The 21,057-nt window shown below is 41.2% G+C and overlaps 1 protein-coding gene across 1 annotated transcript; it reads left to right on the top strand.

Moving 5' to 3' along the window:
* The first annotated feature begins 11,388 nt into the window (after positions 1-11,388).
* Positions 11,389-21,057, top strand: LOC149274889 (metallophosphoesterase domain-containing protein 1-like). The gene is made up of 6 exons (XM_089505147.1): positions 11,389-11,540; positions 15,834-16,015; positions 16,188-16,413; positions 19,552-19,667; positions 20,230-20,343; positions 20,939-21,057. Exons 1-6 carry the CDS (start codon positions 11,389-11,391, stop codon positions 21,055-21,057), a joined length of 909 nt encoding a protein of 302 aa, XP_089361273.1.

Genomic DNA, 21,057 nt, shown 5'->3' with positions numbered 1-21,057 from the left:
ATTTTATCCTCCTTTTAGCCCCCATTCCCCCCTCCTTTTTTTTTTTTTTTTTTTTTTACCATTCCCGTTTTATTCCTCCCCGCTGTAGAGACGTTCTCTTCCTGAAGACTCATTTTTGCAGCCTTTGCATCCCTTTTTGTAAAAACGGAACCAAAAAAAGGGGCTTATTTCAGATGCTGCAGAAAGACGCTCGGCCCTCGGGAGCAGCCGGGTACCACAGACTTTTCCGCTCGGATCCTCAGATCGCACATGTTACTCCTCAATAATAGCGTGCCTGCTGCATTGTACAGTGATACCGAGCCCCTCTCTGCGATGGTGGGGGGGGCACCGGTCTCTGAACATCGCAACCCAAGGGAGGACAACACATTTCTACCCACGGTCTTCACCTAGAGGACCGGAAACTGGAATATCCCCAAAATCTCCCCAAAATGATGCCTAAAAATCTAACTTCACGCCACCAGTCTCGCCAGCATTGTACTTTATTTTTTTCATTGATGTGGCGAATTATCTTGATTTTTTTTCTCATCCTTTATATGTTTGATACTATAATTTTACCCGCCTCGCATGGTAACATTTATCAGATTAAACAGACCAAATTTTAGATGGAATTTGAAAAAAAAAAAATGTAAATGAAAATGGGCACTGCAAAAAAAAAAACAAACTCTGAGATCGCAGATGCCCCCGGCCCATTTTTCCATGAAATACAAAAAAAAAAGCCAGATACCGCATCCAAAATGAAGCCTCCAATCCGTGCAAAGGAATATCCTCCATCTGCGTCCCGTAGAAAAAAAACCTTAAAAAACCCCAAAAAACTGTATTGGCCGAGACTGCAGCAAAAACACAGAGGAAGGAGTTATCGGTGCGTCCCTTGGGGGTCCGATCCCTGCCCACCTACCTGCTTCAAGAGGCAGCGAAAGGACCTTGCCTGCATCTGCAGAGATTTCACCCAAATTATTCAGATAAAATGTATATTCTAGAACTTTTTCCTAAAAAAAAAAAAAAAAAAAAAAAAAAAAAAAAAAAATTGGTTCAAGAAGCCGCCTTCCAGCAATTATTATGGAAACGGAAACTGAAACGTGTAGTATAATTAATATTTTAAAATGAAATTGCACTTGTATTTTATATGTGATGTTGGGGGGCTGCGGGTGGGATTTTCATTCTTTAGCGTTTAGCATTCTAATCTAAACCCAAAAAAAATGTTCCGGATGTAAAGTTCATTCCGCGTTGTACAAAGATAAACCCTGCTGTCCTGCGCTTTTATTTTCTCCTAGAAAAATAATGTTTGTCCAAAATAAGGTGTCGTTTTCTGGAATCGCTTTTTTGAAAATTTAGTGTTTTTATTCATTGTGATTTATCGTCCCTAAATCCACTTCCAAACCGCGTTAACCAACCTGAAGCCGCCCGCTTCTGATACGTAGATAATTAAGGAAAATCCTGCCTTCGGGGTTCATGAAACTTACCGTGATATGGTGGGTTTAAACAAAAAATTTTTTTTTTTTTTTTAAATATGTAAGTTTAAAAAAAAAAGTTGTTTTTTTTAAAAATGCAAAGCTTCCAAAGTTTAGAATATTGAGGATTTTTTTTAAATGTAGAGTTTAAAAAAAAAAAAAAGTTTAAAATTGAATTTTTTTTTTAAAAGTTTAGAATTGATTTTTTTTAAATTGAATATTTCCAAAAAGTTTAAAAATTGTAATTTGTTTCCCTGTTACTCCTGCAAAGTAAAGTAAATTCTAATTTAAGCAAAAAAACTTACATTAATGAGTAGCGCATAAACCCAATGAATATTACATTTACTTTTATAATATCTACTCCCAGCATGCATCTGACATCTCCTTTCCGATTGGCTGCTCATTCCGTGGATGTTAAATGTTTTAACCTATAGATGTGTGCCGAGTATCCCATCGGAACAATGAGCTTCACGCCATGTAGATTGTATAATAATCTATTAACGTAACCGCAAAAAAATCTAATAAACATTAGCTTTTGGGTTTTAGGAATTACCAAATCTCTTATTATTTTGTTCTAAATATTCTCGCTCTTCGTGTCCTCCTTACAGCCTCGAAGAATTAGGAATATTCCCAATGTTTGAATGTCAGGTGGTAAAAATTGTTTGTAAAATAAGGGAATATTATTATCATAAAAACAATGTATCCGTCTTCATAATCTTCATCATTCCGTAACCTTCTGAAAATCAGTGGCGATCTCGGAACGTTTCAAATTAAAATAATAAAAAAACAGAATTTATTTTTTCTAGAGATGTCTGTATTTTTGATTTTGCTGTCCATGCTTGGCGTGAATTTTGTTCAGAGAGCTTCAGCAAGTTGTGTAATTTCTGTATTTGCGCCGCTTAGCCGATCGGGACCTAAAATGCGTTGCATAGAAAATCAACCTGTAGCTTGGGAGTTTATTGAGCCCAGCTGTCCAGATGATGGGGTTTTTACTAAAGGGCTTGGATATAATAATAACCAGAATTCACAGGTGAACAGATTGATTAATCTTAAACTACCTGTAACCAAATTGTAATAATTATTGATACACATTTTGCGGCAACCACAAGAGCTTACATTTTTCATTAAAACAATTTGGATGTAGTTCATACAGAATTGGTCCAGAACAGAAATTAACCTATCTTTTTATTTTGGGGTTAAATGTTTAGCAGCTACATCCTCTTCTCTGCTTCCACTTCCAGCATCATCCATTATTGGCATAGGTTTAAAGTCCATTGAAGCTGCAGCTTCCCCTGCGGATTCTACCCATTACTAGCTCCAGATGCCCATGTAACAGGAAGTAGAACAGAGAGAAGGATATAGCTGCTAAACCACAAGAAACCCAGAACCTGGTTTTCTTTTTCATCAGAATGCATGGATCAACCCAAAAAAATGCTGGGGTTACTGCTGAGCGCCAGGATATGACATCATACCCTTTACAGGACGCGCAGGAGCCGGCGGAGGCGATCTATGGAAACTGTTCTGACTCTGCCTCCATACCGGGCCATCCGGGGAGATCAGTGACCTTTTAACCGGCTCTGGTGGGGCTACAGGGGGCCGACTGACTGACCACAAGAGGACTCCCTGGACCTGATGTCCTTGGTCATGATTTGCCATGGTTGGCATGTAGTGATATTCATGACCAAACCAAACAATTAGGGCTAAAAACACTCAAAAGTGCTGAAAACGTAACTTTTTTTTTTCAGCAGTACAACTCAAATATTTGTCATGTTTTTTTCTGCCCCAAAAAACTAAATTGGCGATCAGAAGTATCTCATGCAGCAGAAGTATCTACTGAATAAAGGTCGCTAGCACCCCCCCCAATGCGTCCAGTATCATCTCCCCCCTAGAGAAAGTGTGGAACGCGTTGCCCACCACAGGATATAAACTATTAAATCAATGGTATATTTACGGGATGGAGACAGCGGGAATGATTGTGTTAATATGGGTAATGAATGTGCAGAAGGAAGGGGTTAAAAATTCTCAATATATCAAAATGTTGGTAGTAATATAAAGTGTCTTATTCTTTATTAAATTAACGGCTAAAAAACAAGCGTATAAAAGACAGACTATAACAAAACAGACATTCAAAAAAAAGAGTAAAAACCCATTAATTACCAGAATAGACATTTATGTCAGTCAAATTATGGAGAATGTGTTCTTTTTTGTAAACGTGACGCACCTTTCAAGATTTTTTTGTAATATGCAATTAATTGTACAGATTTTTTTTATGTATATTTAAACCTTTTGCAACTCATTGAAAAGATCAGAATTCACGTACAAACCTCAGAATTTTACTTTTTTAATTGTAACTGTATTATAATCGTAAATTCATTGTATCATAAAAACTATCGAAACTGTAATAAAAAAAGTAATTTTACAGTTGTTTGGACTTTTTTTTATGCCAAATTGGAGCCCTGGGCATTGTGTGCTCCCCATTAGGTAGGTAAAAGGGGGCTTCTTACCCTCTTCTGAATGTATATGTGTGAGAGAGTGTTAGCATGAATGTGCATGTGTGTGTTAGTATGAATGTGTGTGTATGAGAGGGAGTGTGTGTGTGTCAGCGTGAATGTGTATGTGCCAGAGTGAATGTGTATGTGTGTATGAGAAGTAGTGTGGGTTAGCATGAATGTGTGTGTCAGCGTGAATGTGTATGCGTGTATGAGAACTAGTGTGTGTCAGCATGAATGTGTATGTGTATATGAGAGTGACTGTGTGCGTATGAGAAGTAGTGTGGGTTAGTATGAATGTGTGTGCGTGTACGAGAGGGAGTGTGTGTGTGTTAGTATGAATGTGTGTGTATATGAGAGGGAGTGTGTGTGTGTTAGTATGAATGTGTGTGTATGAGAGGGAGTGTGTGTGTGTGTTAGTATGAATGTGTGTGTATGAGAGGGAGTGTGTGTGTGTGTTAGAATGAATGTGTGTGTATGAGAGGGAGTGTGTTAGTATGAATGTGTGTGTATGAGAGGGAGTGTGTGTGTGTGTGTGTGTGTTAGTATGAATGTGTGTGTATGAGAGGGAGTGTGTGTGTGTGTTAGTATGAATGTGTGTGTATGAGAGGGAGTGTGTGTGTGTGTGTGTGTTAGTATGAATGTGTGTGTATGAGAGGGAGTGTGTGTGTGTTAGTATGAATGTGTGTGTATGAGGGAGTGTGTGTGTGTGTGTGTGTGTTAGTATGAATGTGTGTGTTTGAGAGGGAGTGTGTGTGTGTGTGTTAGTATGAATGTGTGTATGAGAGGGAGTGTGTGTGTGTCTTAGTATGAATGTGTGTGTATGAGAGGGAGTGTGTGTGTGTGTGTGTCTTAGTATGAATGTGTGTGTATCAGAGGGAGTGTGTGTGTGTGTGTGTCAGTATGAATGTGTGTGTATGAGAGGGAGTGTGTGTGTGTGTGTGTCTTGGTATGAATGTGTGTGTATCAGAGGGAGTGTGTGTGTTAGTATGAATGTGTGTGTATGAGAGGGAGTGTGTGTGTGTGTGTTAGTATGAATGTGTGTGTATGAGAGGGAGTGTGTGTGTGTTAGTATGAATGTGTGTGTGTGTGTTAGTATGAATGTGTGTGTATGAGAGGGAGTGTGTGTGTGTTAGTATGAATGTGTGTGTATGAGAGGGAGTGTGTGTGTGTGTGTTAGTATGAATGTGTGTGTATGAGAGGGAGTGTGTGTGTGTGTTAGTATGAATGTGTGTGTATGAGAGGGAGTGTGTGTGTGTGTTAGTATGAATGTGTGTGTATGAGAGGGAGTGTGTGTGTGTGTTAGTATGAATGTGTGTGTATGAGAGGGAGTGTGTGTGTGTGTTAGTATGAATGTGTGTGTATGAGAGGGAGTGTGTGTGTGTTAGTATGAATGTGTGTGTATGTGTTAGTATGAATGTGTGTGTATGAGAGGGAGTGTGTATGAGAGGGAGTGTGTGTGTGTTAGTATGAATGTGTGTGTATGAGAGGGAGTGTGTGTGTGTTAGTATGAATGTGTGTGTATGAGAGGGAGTGTGTGTGTGTGTTAGTATGAATGTGTGTGTATGAGAGGGAGTGTGTGTGTGTGTGTTAGTATGAATGTGTGTATGAGAGGGAGTGTGTGTCAGACTAGTTGGGGCCGATCTGCCGGCAGGTTCTTGGTTTCTGCGGTGCCTCTGAATTCCTCATTTACCGGCGGATCAAATGCTTTAATACCCGGATCAGACGTTATTTATGGAGCCGCAATTCTGACTTTTTGCTTTTTTATTCTTTTCTTTGGTCGGAAACAGAATTTTAATCTGTAAATATTTGAATGGAATGAAATATTTGGGAATTTGGCGGTTTTTCCGGAGATCGCTATTAAAGGCTTAGAATTTGGCGCTTGTGGCTTTATTTATGTTTTTAAGATAAGAACCCAAGAAAGTTTTTTCTTCCTTCAAGAATCTTTTCCAACACCCGAGGCGAGACAGACACAGCGCGCCAAAACACGCAATGCACATAAGTGTAACCGCACATGTGTACAGGAGGATGGGGGGCAAGATTTCCCTGGCCACAAGAAAACACAAACACACTGGGGGGAAAATGCCCCAAAACGACAAAGTGTGAAATTCCAAAGCACAATTTTCTTACACTTTGTCAATCAATAGAAGGAAAAGGATGATGGAGAAAATAATGAGACGGGTCATTTTAGTGACAAATTTTCATTAAAATACCAGTGTTTTGCAAAGGATCCTGTCAGAAAGAGACAGGGGGGTTATTAGATATTTGGTAGGGCAACTCTGACCCAGCGGAGCATTGGGTGGGGGGGGGGGCAACTGAACCTAATATAAAATATATGGAGTTTTTGGATTTTTCTGCAGTAGGCTTTTGTCATGCAGAAGTTCATCTGTTTTACCACTAGAGGGCAGCAAATGAGAAAAAGTTGAAAAAATGTTTTTATTTACAGGGATAAAGACACTGAAATTCCCATCATGCGGGCGCCCGCAACATCAAACCTCCCGACTGCAGGAAGGGAACCCAAAAACATTTAGACAGGAAACAACAAAACAGTTTAAGAAACATTGTTTCCTGGGGAGATGAAATGGGCCGCAGCTTGAATATTTATGCCGCCGCGTTTTTCCTGTCTTTATACGATAAAAAAATAAACAGGAAAGGGTCTTGTTTAGGGCTCCGTGTGCCAGGGAGGGGTATTTACCCATTAAAATGTGTCCAGACAGGCCGAACACAGATTATAACGAAAAAAGAAACACAAAGCAGATGCACAGTAAATCCGGCCCCATCTTAACTCCATCCCTCCTCCCAGGAGAAGACACGCCCATGCAGAGCTTTGTGCAGCCAAAAGGTAAATAGAGACAACAACTCTTATGCTGCTCAGCCATTAATAGGTATCCTCCTTTATCCTTCTCATTGCTAGCTTAACGTTGGAGTGTTATCTATAGGTTACACCAGGTGGGGTCTGTAGCCTTCATGGGGTCACTTTGCTTTGTAATGCCCCCCCCCTGCTGTTTTATCTGTTTATATAGTATTCTAGGACCTGTCCCGGATAATATTAATGTGGCATTTAAATTAATTTAAGAGGTTAAATGTTTATCAATGTATATCACACCAGTGTAAAAATAAGTGATGTCTCTAGATAAGTGGAACAGCCTCCCAGCAGAAGTGGTAGAGGGTAATAAAGTGAAGGAATGTAAACAGAAATGGGATAGACATCCGGCTCTTGAATCTAAGACGAGACCAACGACTGATTAAGGTTTGAGTCTTTACAGCAGGAAAAATGGGCGACTAGACGGGGGCCGGATGGGGCCGATCTGCTGGTGGGTTCTAGGTTTCTCGGTAAATCCTAAATTTCTAAAAAAAATATGAATTTAGCAACCGGGTTTTTTTTTGTTTTTTTTTATTAAGCTTCTGAAATCATCTATAGTAACGCAGCTGCGTTTGATTGGCTGAGCCCAGATATACATTATATATATATATATATATATATACATGTAGGAAGCCTCGTATAGTGAGGCGTCAGGAAGCGGCGTCTCCCGCAGCCAGCAGATCAGTCCCAGCCCCGGCGCCCGCGTTTCCCTGAGCAGAGGACGCGAGGAGCTTTCATCCCTCCGTCCTCATTCGGACAAAGCAGACGTCATCATTGTTCACAGGTCAGTGCTGGGAGTTGCCCCGCTGCCGCCGTATTGTTGCTCCGGCTTAAGAAGGGGGCTCTGGGGAGGCTGAGCGATTCAGCGATCGGCTCCCATTGTTGGTTTTTACAGCCGGTTAATAATTTGGTTTGATTAGAGGGGGGGAGCGGGGGGGGGGGGGTACTCTCCAGAAAGCGACCTCCGCAAAATTCCAGCAGAGAGCGCAGCTAATCGGGAGACACGAACGGCCCCGGCGGGCAGATAAATCGCCGACCACAACCCCCCCCCCCCCCACACACACACACACACACACACACACACACACACACGCTGCGCGATACACAAACTTTCACCGACGGGGATAACTTTTTATTATTTCCGAACCTAAAACTCGACTTTTATTTACCAGACCGAAAAAAATAAAAATGTTACTTATTTACGGTTAACTCTTCGTGGGCTGCAGAACCATCACTAGCGAATCACCGCGGCGGAACCTTCATGACGATCTGTTACAGAGTCGCTCTGAGCTTTAAATATTAACCCTTTAATCGCACAGACCCTATGACGGTGGTTCTAATAACAGTCAGGAGGTGAAGATATTCTGAACGGAGTCACCTGTATTCAAGTAGGGATTCCAGCAGTGATATAGCAGGGAGAAAGGCACAAATCGGGACGCTCAGATATCATTAAATTAGAAGAGAAAATGATGGAGTCGGCTCCAGACTATGAGACCCCAGAATCTGCCCCTTCACCCCGAGACTGGGATAAAAACCCTGACAATCTACCAATTCACCCCAAGACCTTGAGACTGGGGTAAATGTTTTCTCCCAAGCCACAGACTTGGGGGTTATAAGGAAAGGGGCCGAAGACTCGGTGGGGGGATATCATGGAGCGGTGATGAGGGCAGTTTACAGGATAAAAATAATCAGGAGAGACTGAGGGGTCTCAATCTGTCCAGCGTGGGGGAGAGAAGAGAGAGAGAGAGAGAGAGATGGGGAGAGAACATAGAGATGGGATGGAAGAGAAGAGAGAAAGAAGGGAATAGGAGAGTGAGAGATAGGGGAGGGAGCATAGTGATGGGATGGAAGAGACATGGAATGGAAGAGAGAGAGAGAGAGAGAGAGAGAGAGAGAGAGAGAGAGAGAGAGAGAGAGAGAGAGAGATGAGATGGAAGAGAGAGAGAGAGATTAGATGGAAGAGAGATGGGGAGAGAACATAGAGATGGGTTGGGAGAGAATAGAGAGGGAGGGATGAGAGAGACATTTAAATACATAAAGGGGTTTAACAAAGCACCGGAGAGAAGTTTATTTCAAAGGAGAAGAAAAGATACAACAAGAGACTGGAATCTAACACTAGAGGATCAGAGGCTGAGATGGAACGGACGATTTACATTACTGAGAGGGTGGTGGATAAGTGGAACAGCCACCCAGCAGAAGTGGTAAAAAGGTAGATTGCAGAATGTGGAGTAGGAGCTCAATAACATTTTGGGGAATGTGAATAATATATAATAATGTTGCTCCAAGGTCACATTGGCTCTGAATATTTTATGTGGTGGATAAGGTGATTTATTAAAATACACAAACATCCCAAAAACATTAAAACAAATAAACAGAATTTCAGATATTCTGCTACAAAAGCTCTTATTGCCTACAAATTTATAAATAATTAATATTTATAAAAAAATATTGTTATTAACTCAGCTAGACCTTTTCTTTAATACCGGGAAGAGTAAATGAGGGGGGGTATGGCTGTAGTGTAAGGGGTTAATAAGGCATCGGGGCGCTCAGCACCGATGACTCTCAGGCAGCGATCTGTGCGCCGGCAGGACGCGGCTCTGGGTCTGAATAATATTTGCTGCTCCGTCTACATATTTTATCAAACATTGTTAATTATTGAGCAGATGCTGAGCAGAGAGTTTGTTAAATGAATGAGACGCGTCCGTGACCTCAACAAGAGCGCCATGCAGATCTACCCCGAGACCCCGGCACAGGGGGTCCGGACGTTCAACGCAAATCAGCCACTTCTCGTAAATCCGACATTAAACCCATAAAATGGTGATTACAGAATAAAAAATATCAATGTATTAGAACCTTAACTTTCTCTTTATTCCTCCCTGCTAAGTTATCTCTCCCCTATTAAGTTGCTGATTGGTTCAGGCGGCCTTTGTAAGGTTTGGGGGGAGGACTACAGGACAGGGAATTAATGGATAATGCTGGCTCTGCCACAGACTGCCACCGGTCTCAGTTTCTGTCTGTATTAATAATTCGAGTTAGTTGCCCTCATTGGGGGGTTACCCAGGGGCCAATAATCCACCGACCGGCCCTGCTGTTTCCTGTTGTCGGATTTACATGAAAAGATTCCTGGAAACCAGAATTTATGGTGCAAAGTTACAAAAGTGAAACACTCAGCGGGAATGTTCCACCCGTTTCCATAGTAACTGCTCCGCATTTAGAATTGGCTGCTGAGCGCTGGATAAAGTCACGCGGTTTTGTTGCAGATGTGAAGCCTGATGTGGCTTCGTCCGGAGATCGGCCCCCAATCTGATGCTGAAAACAGAAGGGGATTCGGCTCCATTTGGACGCTTCGCGGGTTTTCTGGGACTGGGAGAGAATCCTCCGCTAACCCCCCCCCCACACACCAGAAATCAGCGATCAATATCCAGCACATAGAGACCCGGAATCTGCCGGCAGATCGGCCCCATTCGGCCCCCGTCTAGTCGTCCGTTTCTGCTGCTGAAACCTTAATCAGTCGTTGATATCGTCTTAGATTCAGGAGCCGTATGTCTATCCCATGCATGTTTAATCCCCTCACTGTATTACCCTCTACCACCTCTGCTGGGAAGCTGTTCCATCTATCTGCCTCCCTCTCAGTAAAGTAAAACTTCCTTCCATTCCATCTCAGTCTCTGACCCTCTAGTGTTAGATACCGGTCTCTTGTTGTAATTTTTCTCCTCCTTTGATATAAACTTCCCTCCCGTCCTTTATTAATTCCCTTTATGTATTTAAATATCTCTCTGCTCTCTCTCTTTATTCTCTCTTCCTCTCTCATCCCTATCTCTTCTCTCCTCTGTCTATTCTCTCTCTCTTCCTCTTCTGTCCTCTGTCTATTCTCTATCGTCTCTTCTTTCCTCTGTCTCTTATTTATTTCCTCTCTCTCATCTATTTCTTCTCACTCTCCTCTTTCCTCTGTCTCTTCTCTCCTCTGTAAGGTTCTTCTGAAGTTTGGGTAATTCCATGTGATTTAAAGCGGCGTCAGTTAATTGCTGCGTGTTACACGCGTGTCCTGCGGCGACACGCAGAGTGAATCCTCCTTCCATTCCGGAGTAAAATCCTCATTAATACAAAAGAACAAAAAACCCCGATAACAATAACGTGTTTTTAGTTCTTAACACTTAATACGCGGCAGAAAAAAACAAAAAACAGGATGAATCCGGAAATTCCATTTCTGTAAATCTCTATCTTTATTCCATTTTAACCCCGCGCTGTCCGGTGCGTTTAACTCTCCTCTAATCTGAAGGTTCATTTTGTTAGATTTTTTTCCAGATTTTGGATTAATAATGTGGGTTTTTTTCTCTTTTTTTGGGTGATATTTTCGCTCATCATCTGTCGAAACCTTCATCTCCGAATCCCAGCCCCCCGCCTCCTTACAGATTCAGCGTGAAATACTTACACTCCGTTTCTTGCTTTTTTTTTTTTTTTTTGTTAGTTTTTCTTAAAGGGGAGAGACGAGGAGATGATGGGTTTTTTCCGCTGCTGTAGGAAGACAGGAGAGATGATAGCGTGAAAAAAAACAAAACACAAAAAAAACCCGTTCCACAGGAGAAGGATGGCTTTCACCCACTCGCACATGATGGCATCCAGACGGCACCCGCAGAGCAGGCTGATAATCGAAGTGGACGAGTACAGCGCCAACCCGACCCAAGCCTTCACCTTCTACAACATCAACCAGGGCCGGTTCCAGCCGCCCCACGTGCAGATGTGAGTATCGAACCCCCCCGGACCCCCGCGGCGTGTGCCAAACGGGGACTTATAGTAATATCGTGAAGTGTCATTGTGTAATTGTATAGCGCCAACAGAGTCTGCAGCCATGTACAAAGACAGTTATAGAGAAAGCTGAGCAGCAGAGCTTACACTCTAAAGGGTATAATAAATACAATGTAGCAGAATCACCAAAGCCACGCAGTATCTATCCATCTATATATTTATCTATTATCTATTGATCCATCCATCTATCGGGGTCTCAGCCCCCCGTACATTGTCTCATATGGAACCAGCATTAAGCCGATATTTATCGCTGCCGATTCCGCTTTTGTGGCAGCCGCAGGAAATAATTTTTATATATAAAAGGCGATCGATCTCTCCCGGAACGGGCTGCTGTCTGTGCGTTTATTGCGTGAATAAATTTTCCATAATTTGGGTAAAATAGTTGTTCGCTATCAAGCTGATTTTTTGGGGTACCTTGTTTTTTTTTGCTATCATTTATTTCCCGTCGGTTGTTATTTTACAGAATACGCTTTCTTGTTTTTTTTTCTCTAGAAGTAACAGATGTCACGAAACGCTTTGGATATAATGGATAATTTATGAGTTTAGTTGTTATTAATGATAAACATAAAACAGGACGGGGGGGGCATCCGTTATACAGACCTCAGTTTTTTGGGGGGCGCCAGGAGCCTCCGTATCGAGAGAATTTATTTTAACGCTGAATATTGCTTGAATTACAAAAAAAATATGGAAAGCAAATTTAAAATAAGTTACACATTTTTATTTTATTCATTATTTATAAAAAAATAAGGAAAACGCTGTAATTTAAACACATTTTGTTTCATTAAGCTTAATAATTCTTCATATTTTAGTATACATTTTATAATTTATGATAAACATAGGGAAAAGTATTTTTTGGCGTGAGCAGATACTAAGGAGGAAGTTCAGCAGGAAGTAGATTCCGCACGAAAAATGCTTCCCCCAGTCGATGGAAACAGAAAATGCAATTAAACAGATAAATAAAATATGGATTATTATTAATTATTATTAGCACTTTTAATGTAAAGAAACCTTATTTTTATATTTTATTTTGCAATAATTAATTATTCCCTTCCTCGAAACCCTAAATGATACAAACGTAGCAAAAAAACTTAGTATTGTTTTTACTTTCCTCACCCCTTGACCTGCACATTAGTAACAATCATTGTTTTCATGACTTTTTTCTCAAATAGTTTAACATCCTATTATCACCCGCTAATGTCCGTTCAACTCGTTGCCCCCCCTCTCCCAAATATCGTTGGTAATTTAATTGAATTTTTTTATACAGGAAAGTGAATTTTCTCAGAGAAATCATAATTAATGATGTCACGGCACGGAGCGCCGCGATCGTCTCAATTCACACTAATTAAAACCCGACACGCTTTATGGTAACCGAGGGGAATTAACACCTAGAATTTCTTGATCCTTAATGGGCTCATATATTATATATTCTCAAGTACCTGACTGCTCGCCATTTTCACGGGGAATACTTAATTGTCATGTGACGCAAAAACTCATGGATTTAAATCTCAAATGCTTCTTAAATAATTCTGGATTGTTTTTATATTTTTAAATCTGTTTATTTGCTGAATGCAAATACCCCCCCCATCTTATCTTTTCCATCTCTGTACTCTAAATAAACCCAAGAAATGTATTAGAAGAACCCCCCTTATATGCATGTCATGGGAGAAGCCATCTTGACCCCCTGTTTTCAGGGTCTGCATGATTATTCCTCCCCATTAAGTTCTCTCTCCTCTACTCATAAGGTGCCAATTGTTGCCGATTGGTTCAGGCAGCCTTTGTAAGGGAGGGAAAGAACGGGGGGCTCAGCCCACTTGCGGGGAATGCGGCGATCAGCCGGGGCCTTCATCCACAAATTGCCCTATTTTCTATTGATTTATTTCGGTTTTGTAGCCGGTTTCCATGACGTGAGCTGCAGCGTCAGGGGCGTAAGTGAGGGGTTCCGATGGCGGTTGGCCCAGTGGGCCGGTTGGCCGGTGCAGCATTGGGCCTTATAATGCGCGATATTTAGGGTTGCCATTTTTCTTGCAAAAAAATACTGGCAGTGCTAATTTGCATAATTAATTATATATGTGTGACATCACAGAAACATAATGTGCACCTACCCCCCCCCCAATATTTCCTGTCACAGAAACATAATGTGCACCTACCTTCCCTCCAATATTCCCTGTCACAGAAACATAATGTGCACCTACCCCCCAATATTTCCTGTCACAGAAACATAATGTGCACCTACCTTCCCTCCCAATATTCCCTGTCACAGAAACATAATGTGCACCTACCTTCCCTCCCAATATTTCCTGTCACAGAAACATAATGTGCATCTACCCCCCAATATTTCCTGTCACAGAAACATAATGTGCACCCCCCCAATATTTCCTGTCACAGAAACATAATGTGCACCTCCCCCCCAATATTTCCTGTCACAGAAACATAATGTGCACCCCCCCAATATTTCCTGTCACAGAAACATAATGTGCACCCCCCCAATATTTCCTGTCACAGAAACATAATGTGCATCTACCCCCCAATATTTCCTGTCACAGAAACATAATGTGCATCTACCCCCCAATATTTCCTGTCACAGAAACATAATGGGCACCTACCTTAGCTCACTTTTATCAGTGCAGGCAGGAGCTGGGACATAAGGCCTTTTCCTCCGAATCCACAGGCAGTGAGCTTCCACAGGCCGGCCAGTCTGCGGATGCTGCCAGACTCCAGACCACTGGAGGAAGTGATGTCATGAAATTAAACATCACTTCCCCCCAGCGCTCAGCCTCCGCCAATCACCCTGCAAAAAATACCGGCCATTGCATTGCCAGTGTTTTTAATATACGGATACCGGCAGGGTGCTCTAAATACCAGCTGTGCCGGTGAAATACTGGCCAGGTGGCAAACCTAGCGATATTATGCATTATAACTTTAACATTATTTATATCTTCTCAGGCCCGTAACTGCCAAATATTATTCAAGTTTTAAAACCCCGCTGAGGCTGCCTTAATTCAAACTCTGCCCAGAAATACGTTTTTAATCGTGTGAAACGTTACCTTATTTTTTCAGGGAATGCTTAACTGTCATGTGATACAAAGACATGCAGGCTGTTGCTATAAAAACTGAAAAAAGTGATTAAATATTCAGAGGAAAGAATAAAATAACAGATCTGAGGTTTCTTTGTTTCGTGTGATAGAATTAGAGTGTAATTAATGTTTAAGTGGAACAGAAATATTTCATTCAGAAATATTTCAAGTTGTTTAAGTAATTTTGGTAACTCCTGGGACGTTACATCCTGGTGGGCCGATTATTCCTGGAGATTACTGGATGAATATTTTCAAGTTGTCATATAAGAGAATAATAATAATAGCAACGATAATAATAACAACAATAGTAACAATAACAGTAATGGTAATAATAATAATAGCAACAATAATAGTAATTATAATAATAGTCATAATAATAATAATAATAGTAGTAATAACAATAATAGTAATAATAGCAACAATAATAACAATAATATTAATAATAATAAAAATAGTAACAATAATAGTAATGGTAATAATAATAACAATAGCAACGATAATAGTAATTATAATAGTCATAATAATAATAATAGTAGTAATAATATATAGTAGTAATAATAACAATAATAGTAATAATTGCAACAATAATAACAATAATATTAATAATAATAAAAATAGTAACAATAATAGTAATGGTAATAATAATAACAATAGCAACGATAATAGTAATTATAATAATAGTCATAATAATAATAATAGCAGTAATAATATATAGTAGTAATAATAACAATAATAGTAATAATAGCAACAATAATAACAATAATAAAAACAGTAACAATAATAGTAATATTAATAATAGTAATAGTAATAAAATATAGTAATAATAGTAATAGCAACAATAATAGTAAGAATAATAATAATAGCAACAATAGTAACAAAAACAATAATAGTAATAATAATAACAATACTAACAATAATAGTGATAATATTAATAATAATAGTAAGAACAACAATAATAACAATAATAGTAATAATAACAATAGTAATACTAATAATAGTAGTTATAAAATATAGTATAATAGTAATAATAATAATAACAGTAAAAATAATAGTAATAATAACAACAAAAATAATAACAGTAATAATAATAATGGTAATAATGATATATTTCAGAACTGATTCTATGCTGTCCTGTACTTTCTCTTTCTTGCAGGGTGGACCCCGTACCCCATGATGCCCCCAAACCCCCAGGATACACTCGATTCGTCTGTATTTCGGACACCCATTCCAGAACCGACCTCATCCAAATGCCGTACGGCGATGTTTTAATTCACGCCGGAGACTTCACCGAGCTGGGACTCCCGAGCGAGGTCAAAAAGTTTAATGACTGGCTTGGTGAGTGTAACACGGAGGGTCCCGAATACTCAACAACGCAGCAGCTGCTGAACGACCCCCGATAGGAGGCAGAAGAAATTTGGTGAAAATCTAATTGCTTAAAAAAATAATAAGAAGAATTAATCATAATAATTCATTATTTTCCGATCGCTGACTGGTTTTTTTCTTTTAGGAAGTCTCCCCTACGAGTATAAAATCGTCATCGCGGGAAATCACGAACTGACCTTCGACCACGAATTCATGGCCGACTTAATCAAACAGGATTTCTATTACTTTCCTTCGGTTTCGAAACTGAAACCGGAAAATTACGAAAATGTCCAATCCCTCCTAACAAACTGTATCTATCTCCAAGATTCCGAGGTCACCGTCCGAGGATTCCGGATATACGGATCACCATGGTAAGCACTGCGTAAATTGTCTGCGCTATATAAATAAAAGATAATAAAAATGATGGATAATAATAAAATGTAATAATAATAATTTCAAAAGATAATAATAGTAATACTACTACTACTAATAAAATATCGCAATAAAATATAATAATAATAATAATAATAATAAACGTTAATAATAATAATAATAAAAGATAATAATAATATAATAATAACAATAATAATAAAATATAATAATAATAAACGTTAATAATAATAATAACAACAATAATAATAAAATATAATAATAATAACAATAATAAAATATAATAATAATAATAATAATGGTAAGCAAGCCAAACGTAGTAAAACCAACATCATTTAATGAGGACACCCAAGAATATGTTGTTTCTGTAACAATACTGCGGGTACCGAGCGTCAGCGTGTCGGCTGCTGATGTTTCGTATAATGTATTACTTAATAAAAATGTTAAATTCACTTTCTTACGCCCGGCGCCCACCTGAGAAAATGTTTATTCATCGGACGGATGTTTCCGCAGGCTTCTGGGGGAGAATATCTCTTACTTTTTTATATGATGAGATGCGAAATTTATTATCACGTTGATATAAATGTGTCACTCGTACGGGGGAAATGATGCCGCGGGCATATAGGCAAATTCCGGACAACATATGAAACTTCAATATGTTTGTCTTTGTCCGCCCCGGGGGAAATATAGAATTTGTCGCATTAATAATTCGTTGTTTGGCTGTTGATGTGTTTTTTTATGAATTGTTTTATATTTTCAGAATGTAAGAACATGAGAGTTGTAGAGAAGTAGTCAACTAAAGTCCCCCCCCCAAAATTCAGAACATGAAAGCCAAATGCCCCTTACCCTATTCTAAAACAATCAACACGTGGGGCACGTTACCCACCTGTGTTAAAGTATTTTATTAAAATAAAGCAGAGAAAGAAAAGTTGGTTTTGTTGAAGTTGGAGGTTTCGAGCTCCTAGGGGGCGGGGTTAGTGAGCTGAGCACTAATCAAGTTGCAGCTCTGTATTCTGTCAGACTGGGCTAAAAACATTTAAAGGAAGAGGCATACTTTAACCCTTTGCTGATCGTTTAAATCACATACTCAGACGCTGTCACTTTCCTGGTGGCTCCTGTGATGCACAAAATCGCTCCCCGACTCTGCTGTTTGCTGCAATTTTTATTTTATTAGTTTTATTTTAAATGATCTTCTGTACGTTTCCCAGGTGTCCTCAGTGCATCCTAATGGGAACTTGGAAAGTTCACTCAGTCATCACTCAATGCACTCAGCCTGTCACTCTGTACACTCAACCTGTCACCCAATCCACTCGGCCCGTCATTCTGTGCACTCGGCCCGTCACTCAATGCACTCGGCCCGTCACTCCATGCACTGGTGGCACCACGGACACTAGTGCGTTGTGGGGGCGCTATCCATGTTTTCAGATACACTGTTATAGTTGGGGGATTCTGGGGCTTCCAGCCGGGTAACCAGTACCATTTTAGCTGATATCTGTATTACCCTTTAATGCCCCCCCACCCCATATTGTGCCCCAAAGCCAAAATCTATTACAATGCGAGGTCGTGACATGTGGCCCCTGCCCATGCGTAGCCAAGGACCCCTGAGTGGGACTCCCCGGCACTAAGATGAGTCTGGACTCGCATTTCTATTTTTTATTCTTTTCTCCTGACTCCGTCTCGTGCCGCCTGGGGAGCTCAGCGGGGATTATCTCGGGATTTTTATCACGGAACGCGGGCGACCATTTCCCAGAAGTGAAAAAAAAAACAAAAAAACTGGGGGATTTTCATTTGTTTTATCTCTGTGTAGAATTTCAGTTTTTTGTACTTCTCCTCCGTGGAGCTTCTCTCCGTTATATGATTTTTTGTCTATTTATCCTGCCTGGCAGTAGATTGTCAGCTTTTCTACCAAGGGTCAGTGTTTGGGGTGGTATTCGGGTTCTTTGGGGGTAGATTCATTTTGGGGAGAAATGGTGCAGCCGCTCTGGAGATGCCCTACTTCTTTGGTCCTGTTTGGCTATTGTACTGCGCTACGGAGTGAGATGGTGCTATATAACTGCAAAAAATAATAATAGGATAGAAACAGAGAACCTGCCGGCAGATCGGCCCCATCCGGCCCCCGTCTAGTCGCCCTACCTGCAGGTGGCTTATCAATCTGTGGATGGATACTTCTGGATACTTTGTATCTATTTGGATCATTAGAAATATTGTAGGGAATGGTAAAGTTTGGGAAAGCTGCAGTTGCCCCGGGGGGCCAGCCCCGGACATGGAGTTTTTAGGCAGCATTCAGGGGGAATTTTCGAATTCATTTTTTTCCCGTGGGTTCCTCTCTTTTTTTTTTTTGACGTTCTAATTTTCAACTAAATGAGACATCTGTTTCAGGGAAGAAAAATTTGCTATGGTTGCCATAGTAACTATGAATCTGTATGAAATTTATTCTAATGGTTACCTCGGTGGAGGCGATTCTCAGCACAAATCCCGAATAATCAGTTTTTACCTCCATTTTATTATCTCGTAGGCGGGAATATTCTATAAAGTGATCTGATGTTAATGTATAACGGGGCGGAATAACCACATAATGTCATAGAAGCAATCTATTAACGGTCAATCATACCCCTGTCTGTCTGTCATAATCTTAAGCACGGCAATGTTTTACCCCAGTCTTAGGGTAAAAGGGCAGATTCTCAAGATTTTTTACCCAGTCTCAGGGTCTCGGGGTAAATGGGCAGATTCTCAGGGTTTTTACCCCAGTCTCAGGGTCTTGGGGTAAATGGGCAGATTCTTAGGATTTTTAGCCCAGTCTCAGGGTCTCGGGGCAAATGGGCAGATTCTCAGAGTTTTTACCCCAGTCTCAGGGTCTTGGGGTAAATGGGCAGATTCTCAGTCAAAAGCCGATTCCATACTCTCCTCTGATTTAATGATATCTGAGCGTCCCGATTGGTGCTTTTCTCCCTGCTTTATCACAGCTGGAATCCCTGCTTGAATACAGGTGACTCCATTCAGAATATGTTTACCTCCCGACCAGTCCTGGTTTCCATAACGACCGTGAATCTCCGTAAAAGCACACTAACGTCTTTCTGTCTATTTTCTGACGTGTAACTAAAGAATTGCCCCCTCCGCAGGCAGCCCTGGTTCTACGGCTGGGGCTTTAACCTTCCCCGGGGTCAGGCCCTGCTGGACAAGTGGAACCTCATCCCCGAAGGCACAGATGTTCTTGTCACCCACGGGCCGCCATTAGGTAAGGAATCGGAGCTATAAATGAGTTGGGTGTTTAGAGCGCGAGGATCCGGGGTTCCGGAACGTTCTATTCTTCTCTGGCAGCTGCTCCTGAGACGGATGATAAATTTGGATGCGTAGAGAACGAGCTCCGAGCGACTAATTACGGCTCCATTCACTGCACGCTAATGATACGAGGGAAACGATCCCGCGCAGGCACGGCCAGGGTTTATCCTATCGCTAAAAGCGACCCTATCAGTGCTGGAGGGATCTGCAGCCCCAAAAGGATCTGACGCGGGGGGAAGGTGCTTTGTATGGGTTTTAGAAGAACGTGCTTTTACGTCTCTTTTGTTACTTATTGTAACAAACCTTAATCAGTCGTTGGTCTCGTCTTAGATTCAGGAGCCGTATGTCTATCCCATGCATGTTTAATACCCTCACTGTATTACCCTCTACCACTGCTGCTGGGAGGCTGTTCCATCCATCTACCACCCTCCCAGTAAAGTCCATTCCATCTAAGCCTCTGCCCTGATGAGGTCATTCTGTTGCTGGGGTAAATTGTAACGCATTCTGTGCACTTTAAGGATTTTTAGACTGGGTCCCGAAGAAACTGCAGAGAGTGGGATGCGTGGAGTTACTGAACACCGTCCAGAGGCGGATACAGCCGCGGCTTCACGTGTTCGGTCACATACATGAAGGTAAGGAACCCACATACATGTTCCGCCGGCTCCAAACCAAGAACCGGTTACAGTTGTGCCGATTTCTGTGGCAGAGTCTGACGCGCATGGGCTGGGCGAGCAAAGGGAGGCCTTAACGTCCCTGTTAGTAAAGTATCATCGGGTCTCCGGATTACCCAATTACCTGAATAACTGATTTAAAGGTAACTCATTATGGCATTGTCAGCGACAATCGGGCTGAAAAGGTCCCAGAAGCCATGAGTTTCAGCGCTTACTCATCGTGCCCAGCCCCCGCTCACTCGCGCTGAGTTCTGATGCAGGTCGTGGTTTAGCTGGGATGCAAGGAAACCCTCACCAGGCTGCCCCCAAGGGCCGTTACTCAGGATTTTGACACCTGCGACCCGGTGGCTCGAGCGCAAACCTCACCTCGCTGTGCCTGGGGTAGTTGCTGCCCCTCTTGCACCGTGGAAGGTAGAACCCTGATAACTAGAACCAGGTCAGCCGCCCAATGGGATTTGATTAAAATTAACCCCCGAGTGCCGCGAAACCAAATCTGCTGAGCGGTAGGTTCTCCTCTGGTGGCGTTTCTCCGGTGATACATTGTTTCTGATTCCAGGATACGGCGTCATGGCTGACGGGACCACCACGTATGTGAATTCCTCGGTATGTACTGTGAACTACCAGCCTGTGAACCCCCCGATAGTCATCGATTTGCCAACCCCAAGAAACACGTGA

This window comes from Sceloporus occidentalis, unplaced genomic scaffold (genome assembly GCF_023333645.1).
Source record: "Sceloporus occidentalis isolate IW3139 unplaced genomic scaffold, rSceOcc1.0.p SCAF_313, whole genome shotgun sequence".
NCBI lineage: Eukaryota > Metazoa > Chordata > Lepidosauria > Squamata > Phrynosomatidae > Sceloporus > Sceloporus occidentalis.
The sequence above is the reverse complement of the archived record's forward strand: the minus strand, read 5'-3'. Positions and strand labels throughout refer to the sequence as shown.

What these genes read in the sequence shown, in the direction of transcription:
- LOC149274889 (XM_089505147.1), top strand. Translation starts at nt 11,389, where the DNA reads ATGGCTTTCACCCACTCGCACATGATGGCATCCAGACGGCACCCGCAG. An exon ending in CAGCCGCCCCACGTGCAGAT is followed by an intron (nt 11,541 to 15,833) that starts GTGAGTATCGAA and finishes TCTTTCTTGCAG; the next exon opens with GGTGGACCCCGTACCCCATG. An exon ending in GTTCGGTCACATACATGAAG is followed by an intron (nt 20,344 to 20,938) that starts GTAAGGAACCCA and finishes TTCTGATTCCAG; the next exon opens with GATACGGCGTCATGGCTGAC.